Source organism: Crinia signifera, chromosome 7 (assembly GCF_055691185.1).
Source record: "Crinia signifera chromosome 7, ASM5569118v1, whole genome shotgun sequence".
Taxonomy (NCBI): Eukaryota; Metazoa; Chordata; class Amphibia; order Anura; family Myobatrachidae; genus Crinia; species Crinia signifera.
In genome coordinates this window covers 126,685,203-126,704,331 of record NC_139223.1, presented here as the reverse complement: position 1 = coordinate 126,704,331, position 19,129 = coordinate 126,685,203, and the positions used below count along the sequence as shown (strand labels likewise).

Below are 19,129 nucleotides of genomic sequence, written 5' to 3'. Positions count from 1 at the left end.
TGGCTGTTATTATTCACCGGTATGAGCTGCAATGTCAGCTATTGCTCTTTACATTATTGTAGGTGGATTGCATTGTAAAATGCTGTTGTTATCAAAGAAGCAAAGTTTAGTTTTTTTCATTCTTATGGATAATTGTCCAGAACTGACTGTACAACAGTCTGAAAACCGCAATAACAAGATTAATTATACATGAAGGTAATTAGAAATGGTTATGAGGGAGATAGAGCCACTATAAAGAAGTTTTCTAATTTAGGGGTTGATTCAAGACTGATTGCTTCTCTGATCATTTGCAGTGCCCTGAGACCAGATCACCACTCCCCCGCCAGAGTGAAATCCCACCCTGTGAAATTCTTGCAGGTCCATGATTAGCTGCAAAATGATTCACAAATCATTTATCATCTAATGATTTTTCTGTGCTTAATCCAGGACCTACTTGCTCTGTGCAATAGAAGCAGGCTGACTGGGGCTGGAGCTAAAGTCGCGCTTCTTCCCCACAAGCGCCTGCGATTGCCCTGACACTCCCAGAAAATGGCTGTTTACCACCCCCAACTGCCGGCTCCCTGTCAATCAACTTGGGAACGGCTAGTGATTAAAAAATATGCTGCATTTTATAGCTGAAGGGCCTTGCGCATGCCTGCTATGATCTGTAGTGCAGTGGTGGCGTGTAAATTAGCAGCCCAGCGATCTGGTCTGAATAACCTCTTTAGTCAGCATCACAATGTTTAAACTGCACAGAAGACCCCATTATTATTACCACATGAGGCAGGGGCATATCAAGAGAGGAAGAGTGCAGTAGGAAAATGGCGCAGCAGCCATTTTTATGGAAACCTGCTAATTAGCATTAGACTTTGAGGGGTATATATTGCAGTGCAAACCCTGAACCCATTATATAAACACCAGTGCCATGAGGTATTCTACCCAACTGAATCTCCTCTACAAAAATGAATCTCATCTACAACTCCCTTCTACCCAATTATCTCCATGAATTACTTTGCATACCGTATGTTCTCTTTCTAGAATCACACGACCCTCTGGCCCCAGGCCAACATTGCTGTTTGACTGGATCATATAGCCCACCACAAATCTCTTCAACCTGAAATACGTTGCCGGTACGCCGAACCACCCCGCATCCCCTGCTGAGCTTCTCCCACCCCTCCGGCGGCTGATGCCGCTGAGAGGCTCCCCCCACCCCTCCGGTGCCTCCAATGCTGCCACTGAGAGACTAGAAGAGTGAAGCGCGCAGGAGGCTTCCCTCACCCCTCCGGCGGCTCGCAGGCATTTCAAATACGGCGTGGCTCCTGAACCCAATCAGAGCTCGCGTACAAGCAGCCATGGTGATTGGCTCACAAATCGGCGCCATATTTGAAATGGTCGAGGGCCGCTGGAGGGGTGAGGAAAGCCTGCAGAGCTGCGTAGCCTGGGGTCGGGGCCCGGGAGTCACTGCCAGTGAAATCTGCACATGACAGTGCTGCTGTGTGGGGAGAGGGGCATGATCTGGCATGGTTGGAGGGAGCCCCCTGGGCAATGAGCATGTAAACCCCTATTCCAACAAGCACAAATCTTTCAAATTCCATCGAGCACGCAGCTCCTGGCAACTATCATGTAGGTAAGCGGCACATAAGTGACATAATATGTAATGGGCATTATGGCATGTGGTATAATAAGTAATGGGCATTATCGCGTGGGGCATAATGTGTAATGGGCATTACGGCGTGTGGTATAATGTGTAAGATTCATTACGGTGTGTGGCATAATATGGCCATGCCCCTATTGTCATGAAACTACTCGTCTAGTTTCATATGACCACGCCCCCTCATGACAAATGGTCACGCCTACAGCGTGCAATTATAGTACCACTAATAAACAATTTCTACTTCCGCCACTGTCCCTCTAAGGCTGGTGCCATCTACAACATACAGTGGGGTGACATCTGCAGAAAAGACTGCTTCGTGGAAGAGTGGGGTATAATGTAAAATGCTGATTTTTCGTTTCAAACAGCAGTGGCGAAAGAACCTGACAATGGATTCATTCGCAACAGAGTGCCTGTTCTGAAGTGTGCCCGCCTCCTGACAGCCCTGCTGCCCGTCTTCCACATAGACATGCCCAATCATAATCTAATAGGTATATGCCTATAAAATTAAGGGGTATATGTATCATATCCACAGGACTGATTAGTTGTCTACAGTCAAAATGGCAATTGGCAGATAGTCTTTACTGTTGCTAGCATGTCACAAGTAAGTTTAATATCAAAGCCAGTAATGAACGGCATCCCACTCTCTAGTAAGGAGGTGGGAGTGGGGGGGGGGGGATTGGGGGGCGGTGGAGTAAGGCATTTTTATTTTATCTTTAGAGGCCTAGTATGAACTTACGCCCCTCTCACGAACAGAGAGTTATGGGGCCAGATTCTCTAAGCTTCAAAAGTGATAAAGTGGAGAGTGATAAACAGCCAGCCAATCAGCTCCTACCTGTTATTTTTCAAACCCAGCCTGTGACATGGCAGGTAGGAGCTGATTGGCTGGCTGTTTATCACTCTCCATTTTATCACTTTTAAAGCTTAGAGAATCTGGCCTATGGTCTTTTGGTTTGGCAGAAACTTTGAGGGCAGTGCCTGTAAAGATGGCTAAAGCCAGACAGAAGTTGGATAATGAGTGAGTGGGAGGAAAGATGCAAAATGTTTGTACTTGCCACACATTGGTGTCCACAATTCATATCACAACACACAGCTGTAGCATTACATCCAAAAATGTGCCCTCCACATTGCTCAGCACCCTGCCCTGGCTGCCAAAAAGCCTTTACTGGGTAATATACTAGGAAATGGCCCAACTATGCCCAAGCAATATTTAGTCAAAATCCATCCTAAATCTAATCGCATATTATTTGCAAAGCAATGCATATTAGGGCCGATTCAGACTGGCATGTGCATTTATGCGCATGTGCAAACTACGGGAGTCAACAGCTTCAGGTAGTTACACAATCGCCGGGCCGTTCGCGCCAGAGGGGGTAGGCGGGGGCTGGAGCAGGGGAACGCCCAACGTTTTATGGGTGTCCCCATAAAAACGCTGGGCATTCTGGTAATGCAGGCGTGGTGTCGTTCGCCCCATATTTGGCGATCAGCAGCTGAAACAAAAGTTACTTTAGACTGGCTTATTTCCCAAGGGGAGAAAAGTCATTCAATGGTCGGCGACTATCAAGTGATTTTCAGCCACAGGTCTGAATCAGACTCATATGAATTTAACTCCATATAACGTTATGAGAGGCATCTGGGACCCAGAGTGAGAATTTTATACCAGTGCGGGATACCCTTTGCTATAACCAGGTCTGAATCAGGCCCTATGTTAGAACTACTTGAGGGTGAGTAATAAAATGAAACGGCCAATCAACTGTGCCCCAGGGAGAAAGTGGCAGAGAAAAAAATACCTGTGGCTTAGCTCCGTTTGACCTGGATACTGAGCACTTCACTGAAGGAAATTGGAGTTCATATAAATCACTAGGTCTACAAGCATTAGGTCAACCACTGAAGGTCGACATGGGTTAGGTTGATGGGGTCATTAGTTAGACAGTCAAAAGGTCGACAGTCAAAAGGTCGACATGGGGTTTATCACTTTTTTTGAGCCAACATGCTCACAGGCGGTATTTCATGCCCTACCATCCACTAGGGCGTGATGGAAGAATAAAATAGTGTGCTGAGCGTAGCGAGGCACCGTGCCCAAAGCAAGGCGTGCACAGCGAGCCATTTTGAAGGACGCAGTGCATCAATACGGTGTCTGTGTTGACATTTGGGACAAAATGGTATCTAGAGGAATGGCAGCAGGGAGGGCAGCAATTTGGCCAGGTGGTGGGCGGCTTCTCTTGCACTCGGTAAGCTGCCATGTTCAATTGTGATATAACCACAGCACAAACCACGCAGCACTACCTACCTGTAGATAGTGCTGCGTGGTTTGTGCTGTGGTTATATTACGATTGATGTGCATGGAGTAATTCTCCTGATGATTGGTCCTGAGAGGACGGAAACCTTGAGATAAACACAATATATTCATCTATGAAGGTTTGAATAAATACCCAGCATTTTTATTGCATATTTGAGACTGGTGAGTGCCTCTTATCCTTTTATATATAAATATATATATATATATATATATATATATATACACACATACATACATACATACATACATACATACATACATAGCTATATTTTCGACTGTTATTCGGAAATGTAAATTCCAACTTGAGGCATAGACCACTCAACGTGTCCTTAAGGACGCTTTAACATTCAATCTTGGGATCTCTAAAAAGAGTGTGACTTGAACCTCAATTCTGAATCATTGCTTTATTTGTGTATAAAAACCCCTGATGAAGTCTTTCTAAAGACGAAACGCGTAGGGTTTTATCATCTTGAAAGAAAGAAATGGATGCAAACCATGGAGTTTTCAATGAAGATTTTTAATAAAATACATACTGTTTTACTAACAATTGTACATATTGTACATACAGCGCTCTCTATAATTCCTTTTTTCTACATGCTTTTCGTCCCCACTGATGGGGGATTTATAGGCAGGTATTCAATGCTGTTTGCGAGTGGTGACAGGGAGCAGGGCTTCCTGCTCGCTGTCACCACTCACCCTGACAGTATTCAACACACCCTCCGCATCCGCCAATTCCCCCTCGCTCCGTTTTTTGAGCGAGGGAGAATTGGTGTATGAGGCTCCAGAAGCAGCGAGACTCGCGGCTAAAAACAGCGAGTTTTCTGCAGTAGCCGCAGGTCTCGCTGTTTTGGGGAATTCTCGCCGTCCTGTGACGGCGAGGATTTCCCCAGAACGTTGAATAGAGCGAGCGGCCGGTGTGGGGGTTAAACAGCGAGGATCGCTGGTTTTCTGCAATCCTTGCTGTATAACCCCCTCGCCGGCCGCTCGCTGCAGCATTGAATACCCCCCATAGAGAAGCTGCTCTTACTCGTTGGGCGCACTTGGGGACACTGTTCATTTCTCTCTCTCTCTCTATATAAAAGCAATATTGGGGCAGCACGGCCACATAACCATCAATACTTTATGGGTATAGGAATGGCCAGTGAGATCTTACAAATATCCACTTGAAGAGTCCCCCTACCACGTTTTTTGGATGAGATCTACAATGTTTTTTTAAACAATGTTTTTATTGTTTTTTTTTCCTGTGATATACCCCATACAAGTGTGTATTCAATTTTTAGGCATTTTAAGAAATATAAAATTTTGTAAAGTCAATCCAACGTAATTGTTACATTTTTTAAATCAGTGCTGCATACCTGTTCTTTTGTTAATACTTTATGGGTGCCTCCCAGGTTCCAAGCGCTGGTCCCAAAGCAGTATGGTGGCACTCCTAATAAATAAACGTCAGGATGCAGGTATATGATAATATGAAACAACGTTTCGAGGTTTATTTTCTCTTCACCAGGTCACTGATCAAACTAATGTAGCATTTAGTGAAAAGTAACAATTTTTAAGACAATTTGCTCTGTGTAGTTTTCATTATGGAGTAACATTTGGTTACCATGGCATTGTAAAAACTAACACAAGCAGCCATAGCCCCAGAAGCTTCTGAATACAGTGATATTAAAAGCATCAAACGCTGTTTGGCAGCAGAACAAGATAAGTGCCGAGAGTGAGATATGACGTCATAGTCCGACGTCACTGGCTGCAGGAACTTATCCCTAAAGTAAACAAATTATGTCATCATGGCGGGATCCTCCTCTGTCCCCTCCCAGTGTCGTCACGGTCAGATCCCGGAAACCTAGTGCACGGAACGGCCTAGAGCGGGCCAGAGACGGCCAGGCCCTGTATGATCAGCGCCCGCACAGTGATCGCGACTGTGCGTGTTAGGCCGGTGTAGCACCTCTGAGCTCCGGGCTCAGTTCCCCAGCAGGCCGCCATGGCACGCAGTCGGATGCCTGGCCTATTGCGTGGTTTCCCACCGCAGGATGAGAACGGCTTCCAGATACCCGGATCTGACTTTAAGGACTTTCATGTGAGTGACATGGAGAAATATGTGTACCATATATATGTGTGTGTATGATGAACGGTGTGTGTGTGTATGTATGTATGTATGTATGTATGTGTGTGTGTGTATGTGTGTGTGTATATATATATATATATATATATATATATATATATATATATATATATATATATATATATATATATATATATATATTAGTGTATTTAAAGCTGCTGTATCACTTACTGTAAATTGTTACCAGTACTCTCTTAAGCCCCATACATAAGCAATGGGGGTCATGGCCGTAATTAACAATATCGGCTGCAGGTCCCAATATTGCATGTACACACTGAACGATATCATTGGGACCCGCTGAACAGGAAGGTTGTTTGTCTATATAGTGTACTGATGGGCGGTGAGTGAGCGCTGGGAGGGGGCAGAGGGAGCAAGCGGGATGAGACTGGACTCAGCCAGCGGCAGGGGAGAGGAAGAGGGGGTTTATGCTGCCCATACATGGTGCGTTTTGGGCTGCAGATGTCATGTGCGCTCCCGTCACACATCACATCGTACAGTCCAAAAAGTATGTGCTGCACTTAATTTTTGAACTAGATTGTATAGCATCTAGCCCATTGCATGCATTTTGAACTAGATGCAATGCAATCAACTTTGAAACGCATGGTGAGCATTGCACCATGTATGGGTGGCATAAATCAGCTGGTGGCGAGTGTGCTAGAGTGCGCACCACTACACAGCAGATCTTCAGCAAGCAAGTTTCCTGATGTTGATGAATGAGGTCCTGGGGGCTTGGTGTTTTCAGGCGGGGGGGAATTTTTTCAAGACTGATCGCATTGTTTTAACCCAACTACTTCAAAAATGCCACAGTTTGGTAATTATTTTGTCTTAAGGGCGCCTTGAAAAAGTCATGGAGATCCAAAGCAAGCCTTGGACTGAAAAAGTTTGGGAACCACTGCCCTAGTGTGTATGGGGCTTTATCTGGAGCCCTTGGGGTCCTATTGTTTTTTTCCCAGGGATTTGCTAGCTGTGTAATACAAGGGCTAGATGTATCAAGCATACAAAAGTGATAAACAACCAGCACCTGTCAATTTTCCAACAGTCTCTAACATGACCGGAGCTGATTGGCTGGTTGTTTCTCACTCTCCATTTTATAACCTTTTGAAGCTTGAAAAATGTAGCCCAGAATCTTCAAATCTGCTCTCTGTCACTTAAAGTGAGCTGGTGTTATGAGTTGCCTGTAATCCCAGTCAATGTATATTCTGGCATATATCATTGTCTCTATTTACATCCCAGTGCTTTGCGTGCTTCCTGTATACAGCTGAATAAGCTAAAAATGTTCCTTTTCCTTTAAAGTTTTTACCTGGGCATCCTCAGCTCAGCAAAAGGGTTCGTAAGCGACTGTACTATGGCTGGGAGGCTGATTGCCCCATGGAAGACTTGTCTAGCCCAGTGGCCGGTGAGTACAAATTATGCAGAATACTTAAATGTCAAATATTGGACTGAAATATATATTGTGGGTATTAATTAAATTGATTTTTTTTTTTTATACTAAAAATGTAGATATTGAGGGCAATCCTATCCAGGGCAAAGGCAGCACCTGAGTTTGCACAAAATTGTTCAGAGCCCTTTGGTGGCAGAGATTTCTTTCATGCAAATCCTGGGCGCTGTCGCGATGACTTGCACCAGCGAGCACATTGCAGAGAATAAGATTGACCCCTAGGTAGAAATAAAGGGTACTTACTTTCAGATAGTGTGCTGTTATAAAGAGATCCATGATTTGTGTTTCCAGTTTTTGATCTTACTTATTTTAACTTCAAATAGGGGTTTTCTCCTACGTTTCGCCTGCTCAGGGGCTGTGAACAAAAAGCTGCAATAAATCCCATTGAGAACTGGTTCTAGTTAACACTTAAGTTGTATCTGAATAGCTAATATACTGTACTATGGAGTAGATGTATGAGTAGTCCCTATAGGGGTGAAGTGGTGATACCGCTTCTCCCCCATGTATGAAGGAGGAGATGTGATTGGAGGGGGAAGGCGAGAGAGCACAGACTGGCTGGGATCACCGGAGGGAGGAGTTTTCACTCTGGCATCTTTGATGTTCATTTAACTTGTCGCTAGTGCTTACTGCAAAGTAGGAAATATTATATCGGCCCGGTGTGTGCTAGTATGATCCATCTACCCCTAGGTCCTCCATAATTGGTAAGTCAGAAGACTGCTTATATGTTAACGTAAGAAATAATTTTATGTGACATTACAATAGTCAATGGTCTTCATTTTGTTGAATACGTAGGAATTTATGTAATTTTTCCCATCTCCCAGACATAGCTGTGGAATTGCTGCAGAAAGCCGCACCTAGCCCTATTCGCCGTCTGCAGAAAAAATATGCAGCACGTGTGTCCCGGTGAGTATGATATATATAATGGTGCCGCACCACAGCCGTCCTGTGAGCATATAGTGCATTATCTGTGCATGAACTCTCTTCTGTATCCCATATGTGATCTTATAATTTTGTGGGCCAAATACTGATGTACAATATGGCTCTGCTCTCACCACATTGTATAGGAAAAATAGCTTTAAAGTCCAATATTGTCCATAAAAGAACAGGGAAAAAGCAGAAGTACAACACAAGTGTTTAGTGACACCGTGCTCCTACAGTATGTTTATAAGAGGTTTTGTGGTGATTTTGAAGGCAACACATTCATGGTGGACGAGAGGTCCAGAGGGGCTGATTAGTTAGTTCTCTGGAGCTCCTGGGTAAGCCTGTAATGTTTCTTTATAAGAATGCAGTATGAAATTTCATAATGCGGGTTGGGATATTCTAATGGACTCTGAGAGAAGTAAAGCAGTATTTTGGTGGCCTTTCCAATGTAGCATGGTTTCTACACCAACTTGTAGATTTGTGTGTAAATTTAGTCTTTTACTTGATCTAATACCATACCATACCATTAATCCCTAATTAAAGGTAAATAGGTGTATGTCCAAATTAAATTAAGAGCAGTGTCTCTACGCTGTTTTCTGAGTTGATAATTCCACTCATAGGGGTATTTACTAAATCTTTTAGAGAGAGGATACAATGAAACGCTTGTGAGAACTTGTGCCTTTTATTAGGACTTATGCACCCTAAAATTAGATAAATCAAATTAAGTCTTTAGCCTTCCTTTTGATGTACAGGTTAAGTATCCCTTATCAAAATATCCTTTATCTAAAAACCTACGGGGTACATCTGTAACTGGCACTAAATATGTGCAAGAAAATGATTTATTGACATTAAAATTCAGTGCCTGAGATTTCCGCTTTGTTTATGTGTTAAAACCTTGTTTTATGAACAAATAAAATATATTTGTGTGTATTTCATGTTTTTGATGCGCTTGTACATCATAAATGCAAGATACCTCATTGAAATATAAAAATCAAAATCCAAAATACGGAATAATCTATTATCCAAAATGCTTCTGGTCCCGAACATTTTGGATAAAGGATACTCCACCTGTCTCATGGAAATTCCTCAGAAACATTATTGTCCTTGTCCAGTTTGGGAATACCTTATCCTATATATCAGTTATTCATCCGTGTTGTGTGAGGTTTACTTTATTGCCATTGCACTTTTATATCTTGTTACTAATGGTGTGTACACACGGTAGATATGCCGTGCTATGCGAGTCCCGACGCGATCAGATCGTATCAGGACTCGCACGGCATTCATGCAGCGGCACAATTTTGACTATATAGTGCAGATCTGCACTATATAGGCAATGCAGTCAAGACTACGCGCATTGGGATCACAAGGGTTAAAATCCTTGCGATCTGCATGCGATGCCGAATATCGTCAACATTGGAAGGCATAGCTTAAGGCCCATACACACACAAAGATGTGTCAGTAACGACCCATCATTAACTACCATCTTTCATTTTCACCCTTGAAGTGAAAATGAACGACCTCAGCATTGCAGGTGATCACTGGTGCACGACGGCTGACAAACGACCACAAACGATGCAGGACCTTTTCTATTGAAAAAACAAACAATGTTAACGACCATAGCCAAATTGACCTGCATGCATTGACGATGGCTATGGTCTTTAACGACCCACGGGTACGCGCATCGTTGGTAGTCGTCCATCGTTCACAGCATAAACAGTAGACGATGTAAAAAGATTCACCTCCTAAACGACCCTGAACGATGTCGTCCTGGGTTGTTCAGGAGGTGATTTATAATGGGGTCGTTCATCATCATTAAGAAGACATCGTAGTGTGTGTATGGGCCTTTACTGTGTGTACACACTATAACTTGGGACTCCTTTCAGTATTCGTTTACTATTGTTATAATAAAAGTAAACGTTGAAATATAAAATATAAATTGCTCTCGTGTGAGTAAATACCTCTTGCATAGTTATAGTATACTAGTAAGCGCGCTCGAAGCTAATGCTTCGAAAGCTAGTATATGTAGTTTCACTTGCTGCCAACAGATGGCAGTGTTTCGGAGACACACGGACAATAGACATACTGTATATATTATAAATATTTTCATTTTAAATGTTTTAAGGAAGGTTAAAGGATTAGTCTGTGATAGAAGACAATGTTGTAGAGTTGGAGTATGAAGTTTGTAGCTCCAGGCATTGCTAATAATGAATCTATTTGTGTACACTAGGGAGGCCTGCATCTCTCCCTGCTCTATGATGCTGGCCTTGGTTTACATAGAGAGACTTCGTCACCGCAATCCTGAATACCTGCAGCAGATTTCATCATCTGATCTTTTTCTCATATCAATGGTGAGTGGTAAATAACCTTGGAATAATGGTCCTGTGACTATCATACAGTGCTGCATTCCAGCACCACAGTCACAGTGTCTCAGCACTGAATGTGCTGCACAATCTACTAATACAGCTGGAAATGCTCTGTGCTTCTAACATGTGACATCCTGCTCAGGACTAACCATGTGACCGGATGTATGACAGGACCTGGGAAAACATAGTGTTCTGGATCTAAACATGAAAAGTTCCCAAGCTGCCAAAATAAATGTATTTCTTTTTTGTATACATATAAAGTTTCATGGATGCAGGTCATTTAAAGTAAATACCACATAAGGATGAATGTCATACTGTACAGCCTCATACGTTGAGTCGTTTGGATTTGATGCTCCTCTATAAACATATTGTTATGTAATGTTGTTAAAATTCTCTGGGAACTGTCTGTAGGCATAATCCTATCAGTGTGACTGCAAACATGCAGCACAATAGCTGGCAGCTATGTTATGTTCCCTACAGAATCAGAAACTTGTACTTACATGTCTGCTAGTTCACTAACTGCTCTGAACCCTTTAAGTCCCAAGTAAATTTGTCAAAATAGGTGTGACAATTGGCAAGCACACATTTGTATTCATCATAATGACCTGCAGTGGTTACCTTGTATAGGAATTATCTTTTTTTTTACACAACATTTTTTATTTGACTTCCTATAACAAATGTGAGCAACACTGTAATTTTTAGCCGATATTTTAAACCTCTCACAGATGTTGGCAGTCAGTGTCTGTTTATTAGACTTTATGGTTCTTGAATTTATTATGTAAAGCATTATCCTCTCTTACCGATCTCTGCTTTTTACCTTTTTGCTTTGGTTAAGATATTGATAAGAATGTGTTATGTTGTAGATGGTCGCCAGTAAGTATCTGTATGATGAAGGTGAGGAGGAAGAGGTTTTTAATGACGAATGGGGAGCAGCCGGAAGACTAGATGTTCAAATTGTGAACACTCTGGAGATGAATTTCCTCCGAGCTATAGTAGGTTCCATGCTATTTTCTTTTTGATTATGTAAAACAATACCTAGTTGCTGCACAGTGTTTACTCATTAATGAGATTCCATTCTCAAACTGTTGGTGTGCATGTTGTCTATTTTGCAACAACATCTAATATGATCCAATCAATCCAGTTGTACACACTTCAGTCTCATCTTTTGTGGCTGAAGAGGTGGTAAGGAGTGTATACACATATCCTGACATGCAAATGGAGTTTGTCTGCAGAGTTTTGTCTATAAGTAAATACACCTGTTTTCTGACTGATCTTCTACTCTAGTTATTGAGATGGTGTAATTGTGCACTGATAAACGATTGTTCTAATTTAAGCATATGTATGAGATTAGGGATGCCAATTCCTGGCCATTTTTATCAATCCTGGGATTGAAGTATGGATTGCTGCTGGGAGTATTTGAAATACAGCTGGCCTTGTCTGTGTCCCTAAGGCTGTCCACCTAAGTGCCATACACACTGATTCCACACAGCCTGGTGACCCCTGTGCCCTCGCATCTCCTCCTCACCCCTCCGGCGACCCGGCAGCCAATTTGAGCTAGCGGACCAGCAGCCAATCAGGATCAACTGCTGCAGCCGTTTCCCTGATTGGCTGGCGGCCAGTGCTACATTCAAAATGTCGCTTTCTGTGTGTCTATAGTTGCCATAGGCACCAGTGAACCACTGCAATATCTCCTGTTTTAGTTACTGGCTCAGAAGGGAGCATAGCATATAGGGAGCATAGCATATTAGCTATTGTCTCCTGAGAACCATCTACTAAAAACAATGTTTAGCGTGCATGTAATCAAACTATGAAAATGGTGTAAATTTCTCTGATGCATCAGCAAATGAAAGAGGGTGCTTGGGCCAGGCAACATGTCTAGGAATGGACAAATGTTGATTTAGACCTTCCTGGTATATTGATCAGAAATATACCAGGACAGAAGGTGTAATGGTTAGCCTTACAGCGCTGAGGTCATGGGTTCAATTCCTACCATGGCCCTAACTGTGTGGTGTTTGCATATTCTCTGGGTACTCAGATTTCCTCCCACAATCCAAAAATATACTGGTAAGTTAATTGGTTCCCAACAAATCAACCCTAGAATGTGTGTGTGTGTGTGTGTGTGTGTGTGTGTGTGTGTACAGGTGGTAGGGAATATAGATTGTAAGATCCATGGGGCTGGGACTGATGTTCAAATATTCTCTGTACAGCGCTGTAGAATGTGTGCGCTATATAAATAACTGATAATATATTTTATGTTCAATCAAAGTAGACTGATGCTTTGTGTGTTTCTGATACCAATTTATTGCATTAAATATGTCCTTTCTACTGTATATTAATATACATTTGTGAAGGTATCACACCATTGTAAAATGTTTGGTGTAGAGACTGCACATCCATGGTTTACAGGCAGCCATACTGTAAGTGGTTTCTTCTCCTTCCCATTTCCAGCATCCTTGTGTACAACCTCTTGCACCTTTCTCCGGTATAGAAGAGGAAATTATTTTCCTCATTTGTGGGCTTTTCTTTTGTTTTTTTAAGGCATTCAGATCAACTTTTATTTACAATTTGTACTCCCTCTTGCCCAATACAGGACTGGAGTCTATACACACATCCAAGAGATTTCTTTGAAGTATTGCGATGGCTGGAAGGGAGGTAAATATATTTAACCATGAATTTAATTACTTTTTATTGTATTTATATTTAACATGGATATTATTGTGTGCTGTTTTTAGAATAATGGTCAGAGCAGTTGCTGGGGACTGCACCCAGGTGTCACCCTCTGAGTGGATGACACCAAAATGCTGTCTCCTCCTTAGTGACCAGTAAATTTGAATTTTTTGAAAACTGATGTTGTAATCCAGCTAATTGCCCACTGTCACAGGGTGGCCGAGCAGCAGGGTATGAAGCGGGGCTGGTTCACCTACACAGACCTGTCTGTTCTCCTTGAACAGGACCTCTGGCAGAAAATCTTCAGTGATTTGTGCCAGCAAGTAAGCAAGGTGAGTGATGCACTATACTCGTGAATAGGCTACCTCATTAGTTTTCTCATCAGAATTGTCAAACGTGTTTTAGGTGGTTTTGTCATTAAGATCTGTTACTTTATAGTGCTCTAATTATTCCAGCCATTTGCCAGTATTCAATGCTGCGGGCGAGCTGTGATAGCTCGCAGGGTTAGTATTTAACTGACCCTCCTGCATACGCAGAATCCCCCTCGCTCCGTTTATGAAGCGAGGGGGAATCGGCGTATGCGGCCGCTAAAACAGCGAGACTTGCGGCTAAATGCAGCGGGCTCCCTGCATTAGCTGTGAGCCTCGCTGTTTGGGGGGAATCAATTCCCCCAGAACATTGAATTGAGTGAGTGGCCGCCACGGGGGAGCGCTCGCACGCCCCGTGGCAACGGAGCTTCCACATAACTTGCTGTTATTTATTAAGAACACTTTATGAATTAACCAGCTTGAATAAAATATGTACATGTTTGTAAAATGGTCTGTTTTCTCTTCCCCAGCTGGCCTGTGTCCTTGGGTTGGTGTACTTAACAGGAGTTGCCACCATATTTGCATCTGTTGCTGTGTTGCACAAGGCTACCTGGGAAATGAATGGCACAGCCCTGCTTCCCTCTGTTACAGATCATACTTCAGACGTGTCTGTGCCACTTTTTGTTCCATTTCCTCCAGAGGAGAACCCCAGCACTAATCCGACTGTTCTCCCACGTTCCATGGAAGAGGAGTGCTTGGAGAGCAGGCCAAGTGTCACTGCTACAGCACTCTATCTTTGGGGCTCCGTTCTGACAGCACTTACTTACAGCGATACAGGGGGCAGTGCGAGTGAGGAATTACGACCACCTGACGGGTATTGTCCTTATTGCTCTAAACCAAAATTGTCCACATGGCCTAAAACCAGCAGTCCCAAAAACGCCACCCAGTGTGGCTCCAACCAACCACTCATCCGTGCCTTTCCCGAACTGCATCACTACGGCTTCCCTCACACACTGCTTTGTTCTGGCTACCCAAACTCATGTACTGTGAAACAACACGACCCCATCCTTTCACCGAGCCGCATGTCAGAGGGAGACTTGTCCAATAACTTGGAGTTAAAAACTTTTATTGTCCCAGGTTAGCCAGAATTCAAGGTACACTTGCTCATTTGGACTCGAGTGCTCTCTCCCTGTATGTTTCGCTTTTGCTTTTATAGGACTTCATCTGCAAATTAAAAACTACTGTAGTTTTTTATTTTCTATATGAATAATAATTTCTGGGTTTAAATGATTTAGGGCTATTTTTTGGGAACTTGTGATGAGCAATATAAGGGACTGTTTTGCAGTAGTAAAGTTAATATATATGCCCTGCATTTGTGCAAAACTAAACCCAATGCAAAGTAGATGATCAATGTTTATAAAAAATATATTCACCAAGCAGTTTAGGTGATTGCTATAAAGGTTTTAACATGCACAAAAATCGGAGTATTTTACACAGCTTTTGAGTTGTAGCAGAAATTTTTGTAATGTAATATTTAGTGCATACGGTCTATAACTTGGGCTTCACTATGTTAACACTAGGGTTATTGTTTTCACCATCGCTCTAAAGATTATCCTGTAGGATCAAATATTTATTTATTATAAAGCGTAGCATGTTAGTTGGGGCAATATAGAATAGGTGGCAGACTAATTCACTGAAATCTATGCGGATCGATACGGCAAGCTTAAACCTGAATAACCGAAATGGGGCTAAAGGTGATAGCCTTCAAGTTCCGGAGGTGCAGGACGTTTGTGCGCATCTGACTGTTTATTTTTTTGTTTTATTTTTTTTTAAAGCAGCAATTACAAGGTTGGTTTGATTGCCACTTTAAAAAAAATGTCCCAGAACACGGAGGCGGTTACATTTAGCCCATGCTATCTTTTTGCACAACTCCTCTGTGCTGGACAAAAGATGTAGAACACTTTACTTTTTGCAGTGGAATGTCATTGGATATTATCACATACGCACTTAAATCATATTGTGAATATACATTTTATGGGTTTGCACCCAGATCCTCACTGTTAATTAGCATGTTGTATGTCATTACTATGCTACTTCTATAAGGCGCAAGTTTTGCATGATGTACATGTTACACAATGACATTGTAACACTGCGCTTTGTGCCTGGTTGCTGATTAGTCAGCCTGGGAGCTGTAAACCTTTGTTATAGTTGAAAGTGATGGTGTGGTGGATGCATGGTAAAGGGTTAAGTGGGTATTCATGTCACAGAAACTATTTGTTGAAAACGTTCCTTGAGGCGTAATCTAATCTATTAGTGAACGTCCCACCACATTTTTATTGAATGCTTAATTGTACCAACTACAATACCTGAAGAAACTGGTATTGGATGTATGTGAAACACACTAGGTGGAATCTAATACTGACAAGTCTTACCATGAAAGACTGGTTATCACACCCGTTTGTCCAGGTGTAAGTACTTGGATCTCACTCCATGCATTTATGTATATTGCCACAGTTTGAAGCATTTTACATGGGATTCTATAACTGAAACACATAGCCAAGGATATAACCAACCTACAGGTGATGACACGGCCATGTCACTATGGGAACATTACACTGGTGCTTTAGAACTTATTCTAAAGTGATGACTTTCTGCAGTGTGACCTCAGAGAATGGGGAAAGCTGGTCCTCAGTCACACCAGAATGATTATGCCGCGGCAGCACAGCCTTTTTAGACCACTGGAATGTCTTTAGTGGCCACAGTAGCCATTTCTGTTTTAAATCCTTTGAGTGAATTTGTCAAAATAGGTAATAGGAAATTGCCAAACATTTTTTTATTCATCATAATGACCTGTAATGTTTACTTTATATAGGAAATATCTTTTTTTAACATAGTTTTTTTCATTTACATTTATATAACAAATGTGAGCGACGCTGGCATTTGTAGCGGATATTTTGAACATCTCTCACAGATGTTGGCACTCAAAGGGTTAATGTCAGGGTGTGCGAGTGATTCATCTCACGCTGGAAAGTCTTGGTTCGGAAACGGCAACCTACCAAACACTCCTTTCCTATACTACCTATGCTGTTTTCTTTTTCCACACTTCTTCTTTTTTTTTATTTTTTTACAAGTATTTTTATTTATGTATTACTATTCTTTTATATTTAGCCTAATTTAAACTAGTCTAATATACAATTAGGGACTGTGATCAGAAAAATGTGTTCATGTTTTTTTACCAGAATGATTGTCCAAAATTGGGCTTCTCTTTCTTAGATAGACTGTGCAGTGCCACTTCCCTCCAGGTCCATCATAACTCTATTACAGGCTAGAAAAAATAGAGCTGATCACATTATTCTAACACCAATGGGAGGATTTATGGGGGAAATAGTAAAGTAACCCTCGGCAACCAACTAAATTCTTTCATTTTTCCTGTTGCCCAGTTTAAGAGATGCATGTGTATTTGTGGTGGAGGTCCCACATCAAACAGGCCAGAAACAATACTGGTCGAAAGTTTGGTTTATAGCGTATGGTGTTTTTACCCCCAAAGAATAACCAATGCTGCAGGTAGCTAACAACTCAGTAACTACATTTGATAATGACATTAGACTTGGTGCAAGTTTGTCAAAGAAAGTGACTGACAGCTAACAACTCAGTAACTACATTTGATAATGACATTAGACTTGGTGCAAGTTTGACAAAGAAAGTGACTGACTGCTATGAGTATTGTATGTGGTGGTTATGTAAATAGGACTTCCTTAAAAGGGCTGTACCTCAACTAATGCCAGGTGTATGATAACCTACCCTTTAAAATCGGCTACCCCATACTCCTCTGGTGTACTTAAGTTGTACCCAATGGATGTAAACTGTAGAGCAGCCGAATAATATCTTCCAAAAACTAATGAGCTCGCTAAGGAATGAGGCACCTTCATAGCTAAGTTATGTCACTAATTTCCTGTGAATTGATAAGGATTCACAAGACATTAGCTGCCATCACCGTGAGTATGGCAGCTAATGTCTTGTTAGGCCTGTTAGGGAGGTTTTGAGAGATTAACCAATGTTGCAATGGAGTCCAGGTATAAATAAGTCGGCAGCAATCGTACGTTAATTATGTATAGAAATAAAGAATATTCTTGCTGCAGAAGTAGATTTCTGTTGCTGAGACTGCATCATGCCTCGGATTAGATTAAATAGAAACTGCAACAATGCTTGTTTTAAACTCTTTGCTTCTGTTACCTTTTTAGTCTTCCATCCTTAACTTCAAAGGGACCATTGTTTTCAAAATTATTCTATTTTAAAACCTCCTCCTTCTTGTCCCTTCTGATTTTGTATTTTGCACTTTTTTTACTTAGAAACTTAAGATTTCACTACCTAGTCCATTCTGGGCATGGCAATTGACAATAGATGGTTGTCCATCATTGATGGAGGGGATAAAATTGTTCTATATTGATGGCTGGGAGGCAGCAATGTTTTTTTCCCCCTAGATACAAGGGGCATCTTGCTTAGCCCTACCCATTAAGCAGTGCCTCCTTCCCTGATTTGCCCATTGACCTGTGCATACCATGGATTGTTTCTGATTGATGTTACACACCAATGGCCATTCCTAGTTCATTTCTTCCTATGTCCCTCCTTAATTCACATTTAACTAAATTTTATTTTCTAATTCTATTGTATATTGATAAATTACCCCACCCAGTGTGTTCTGAAACCTTCTCATTACCTGGTGTTCTTATGCTGGCCATGTACTAGAACAGTGGTCAGGGAACTCTGTCCTCATTACCCCACACAGTGCATGTTTTGCTGGTAACCCAGCAGGTGCACAGGTGTACTAATTACTCAGACATTTTATAAGGTCCGCAGGTGGAGTTAATTATTTCACTTGTGATTCTGTGAGGAGACCTGCAAAACATGCACTCTGTGGGGTATTGAGGACCGAGTTTCCTGACCACTTTTCTAGACCAACTTTCATTCAACTAGTTGGTTGGTTGAACTGAAAATCTGTTATTGTATGGGAGCAATTTGCTCACAAACTCAGGAAAATGGACAAAATATTCTGTCAAATTATTTAAATCAGGCTCAACCACAGTACCTTGTTTGTACGTTTCCAGATTTTGGGAGCAAATTACTGAATTACAAACTACATTTGTTCCCATCTAGTACCAGATTTTTAATCCATCTAACCAGCTAGTTGGATGCAAGTTGGTCTATTGTATGTATGGCAGCATTACTTATTTTTATATTTGTTATTCCTGGTAAAATGACTTTAATTATGGCCTGGTTTAATTTTATTTCTTTGTAATAGTAAAATATTTTTCACTGTTTGCAAAAAAAGCCTCATGTCCACTGTATTACAATAAAAGCAGCATTTATTCTCTCTGCAACACGTAATT

At 41.8% G+C, this 19,129-nt stretch overlaps 1 protein-coding gene across 1 annotated transcript; it reads left to right on the top strand.

Annotated features, from left to right (window-relative positions):
- Nucleotides 1–5,723: 5,723 nt before the first annotated feature.
- On the top strand, nucleotides 5,724–19,115 carry CNPPD1 (cyclin Pas1/PHO80 domain containing 1). The gene is made up of 8 exons (XM_083153748.1): nucleotides 5,724–6,000; nucleotides 7,339–7,441; nucleotides 8,305–8,386; nucleotides 10,632–10,752; nucleotides 11,631–11,759; nucleotides 13,358–13,419; nucleotides 13,649–13,766; nucleotides 14,273–19,115. The coding sequence occupies exons 1-8, from the start codon at nucleotides 5,905–5,907 to the stop codon at nucleotides 14,882–14,884; spliced, it is 1,323 nt and encodes a 440-aa protein (XP_083009874.1). The 5' UTR covers nucleotides 5,724–5,904; the 3' UTR covers nucleotides 14,885–19,115.
- The last annotated feature ends 14 nt before the right edge of the window (nucleotides 19,116–19,129 follow it).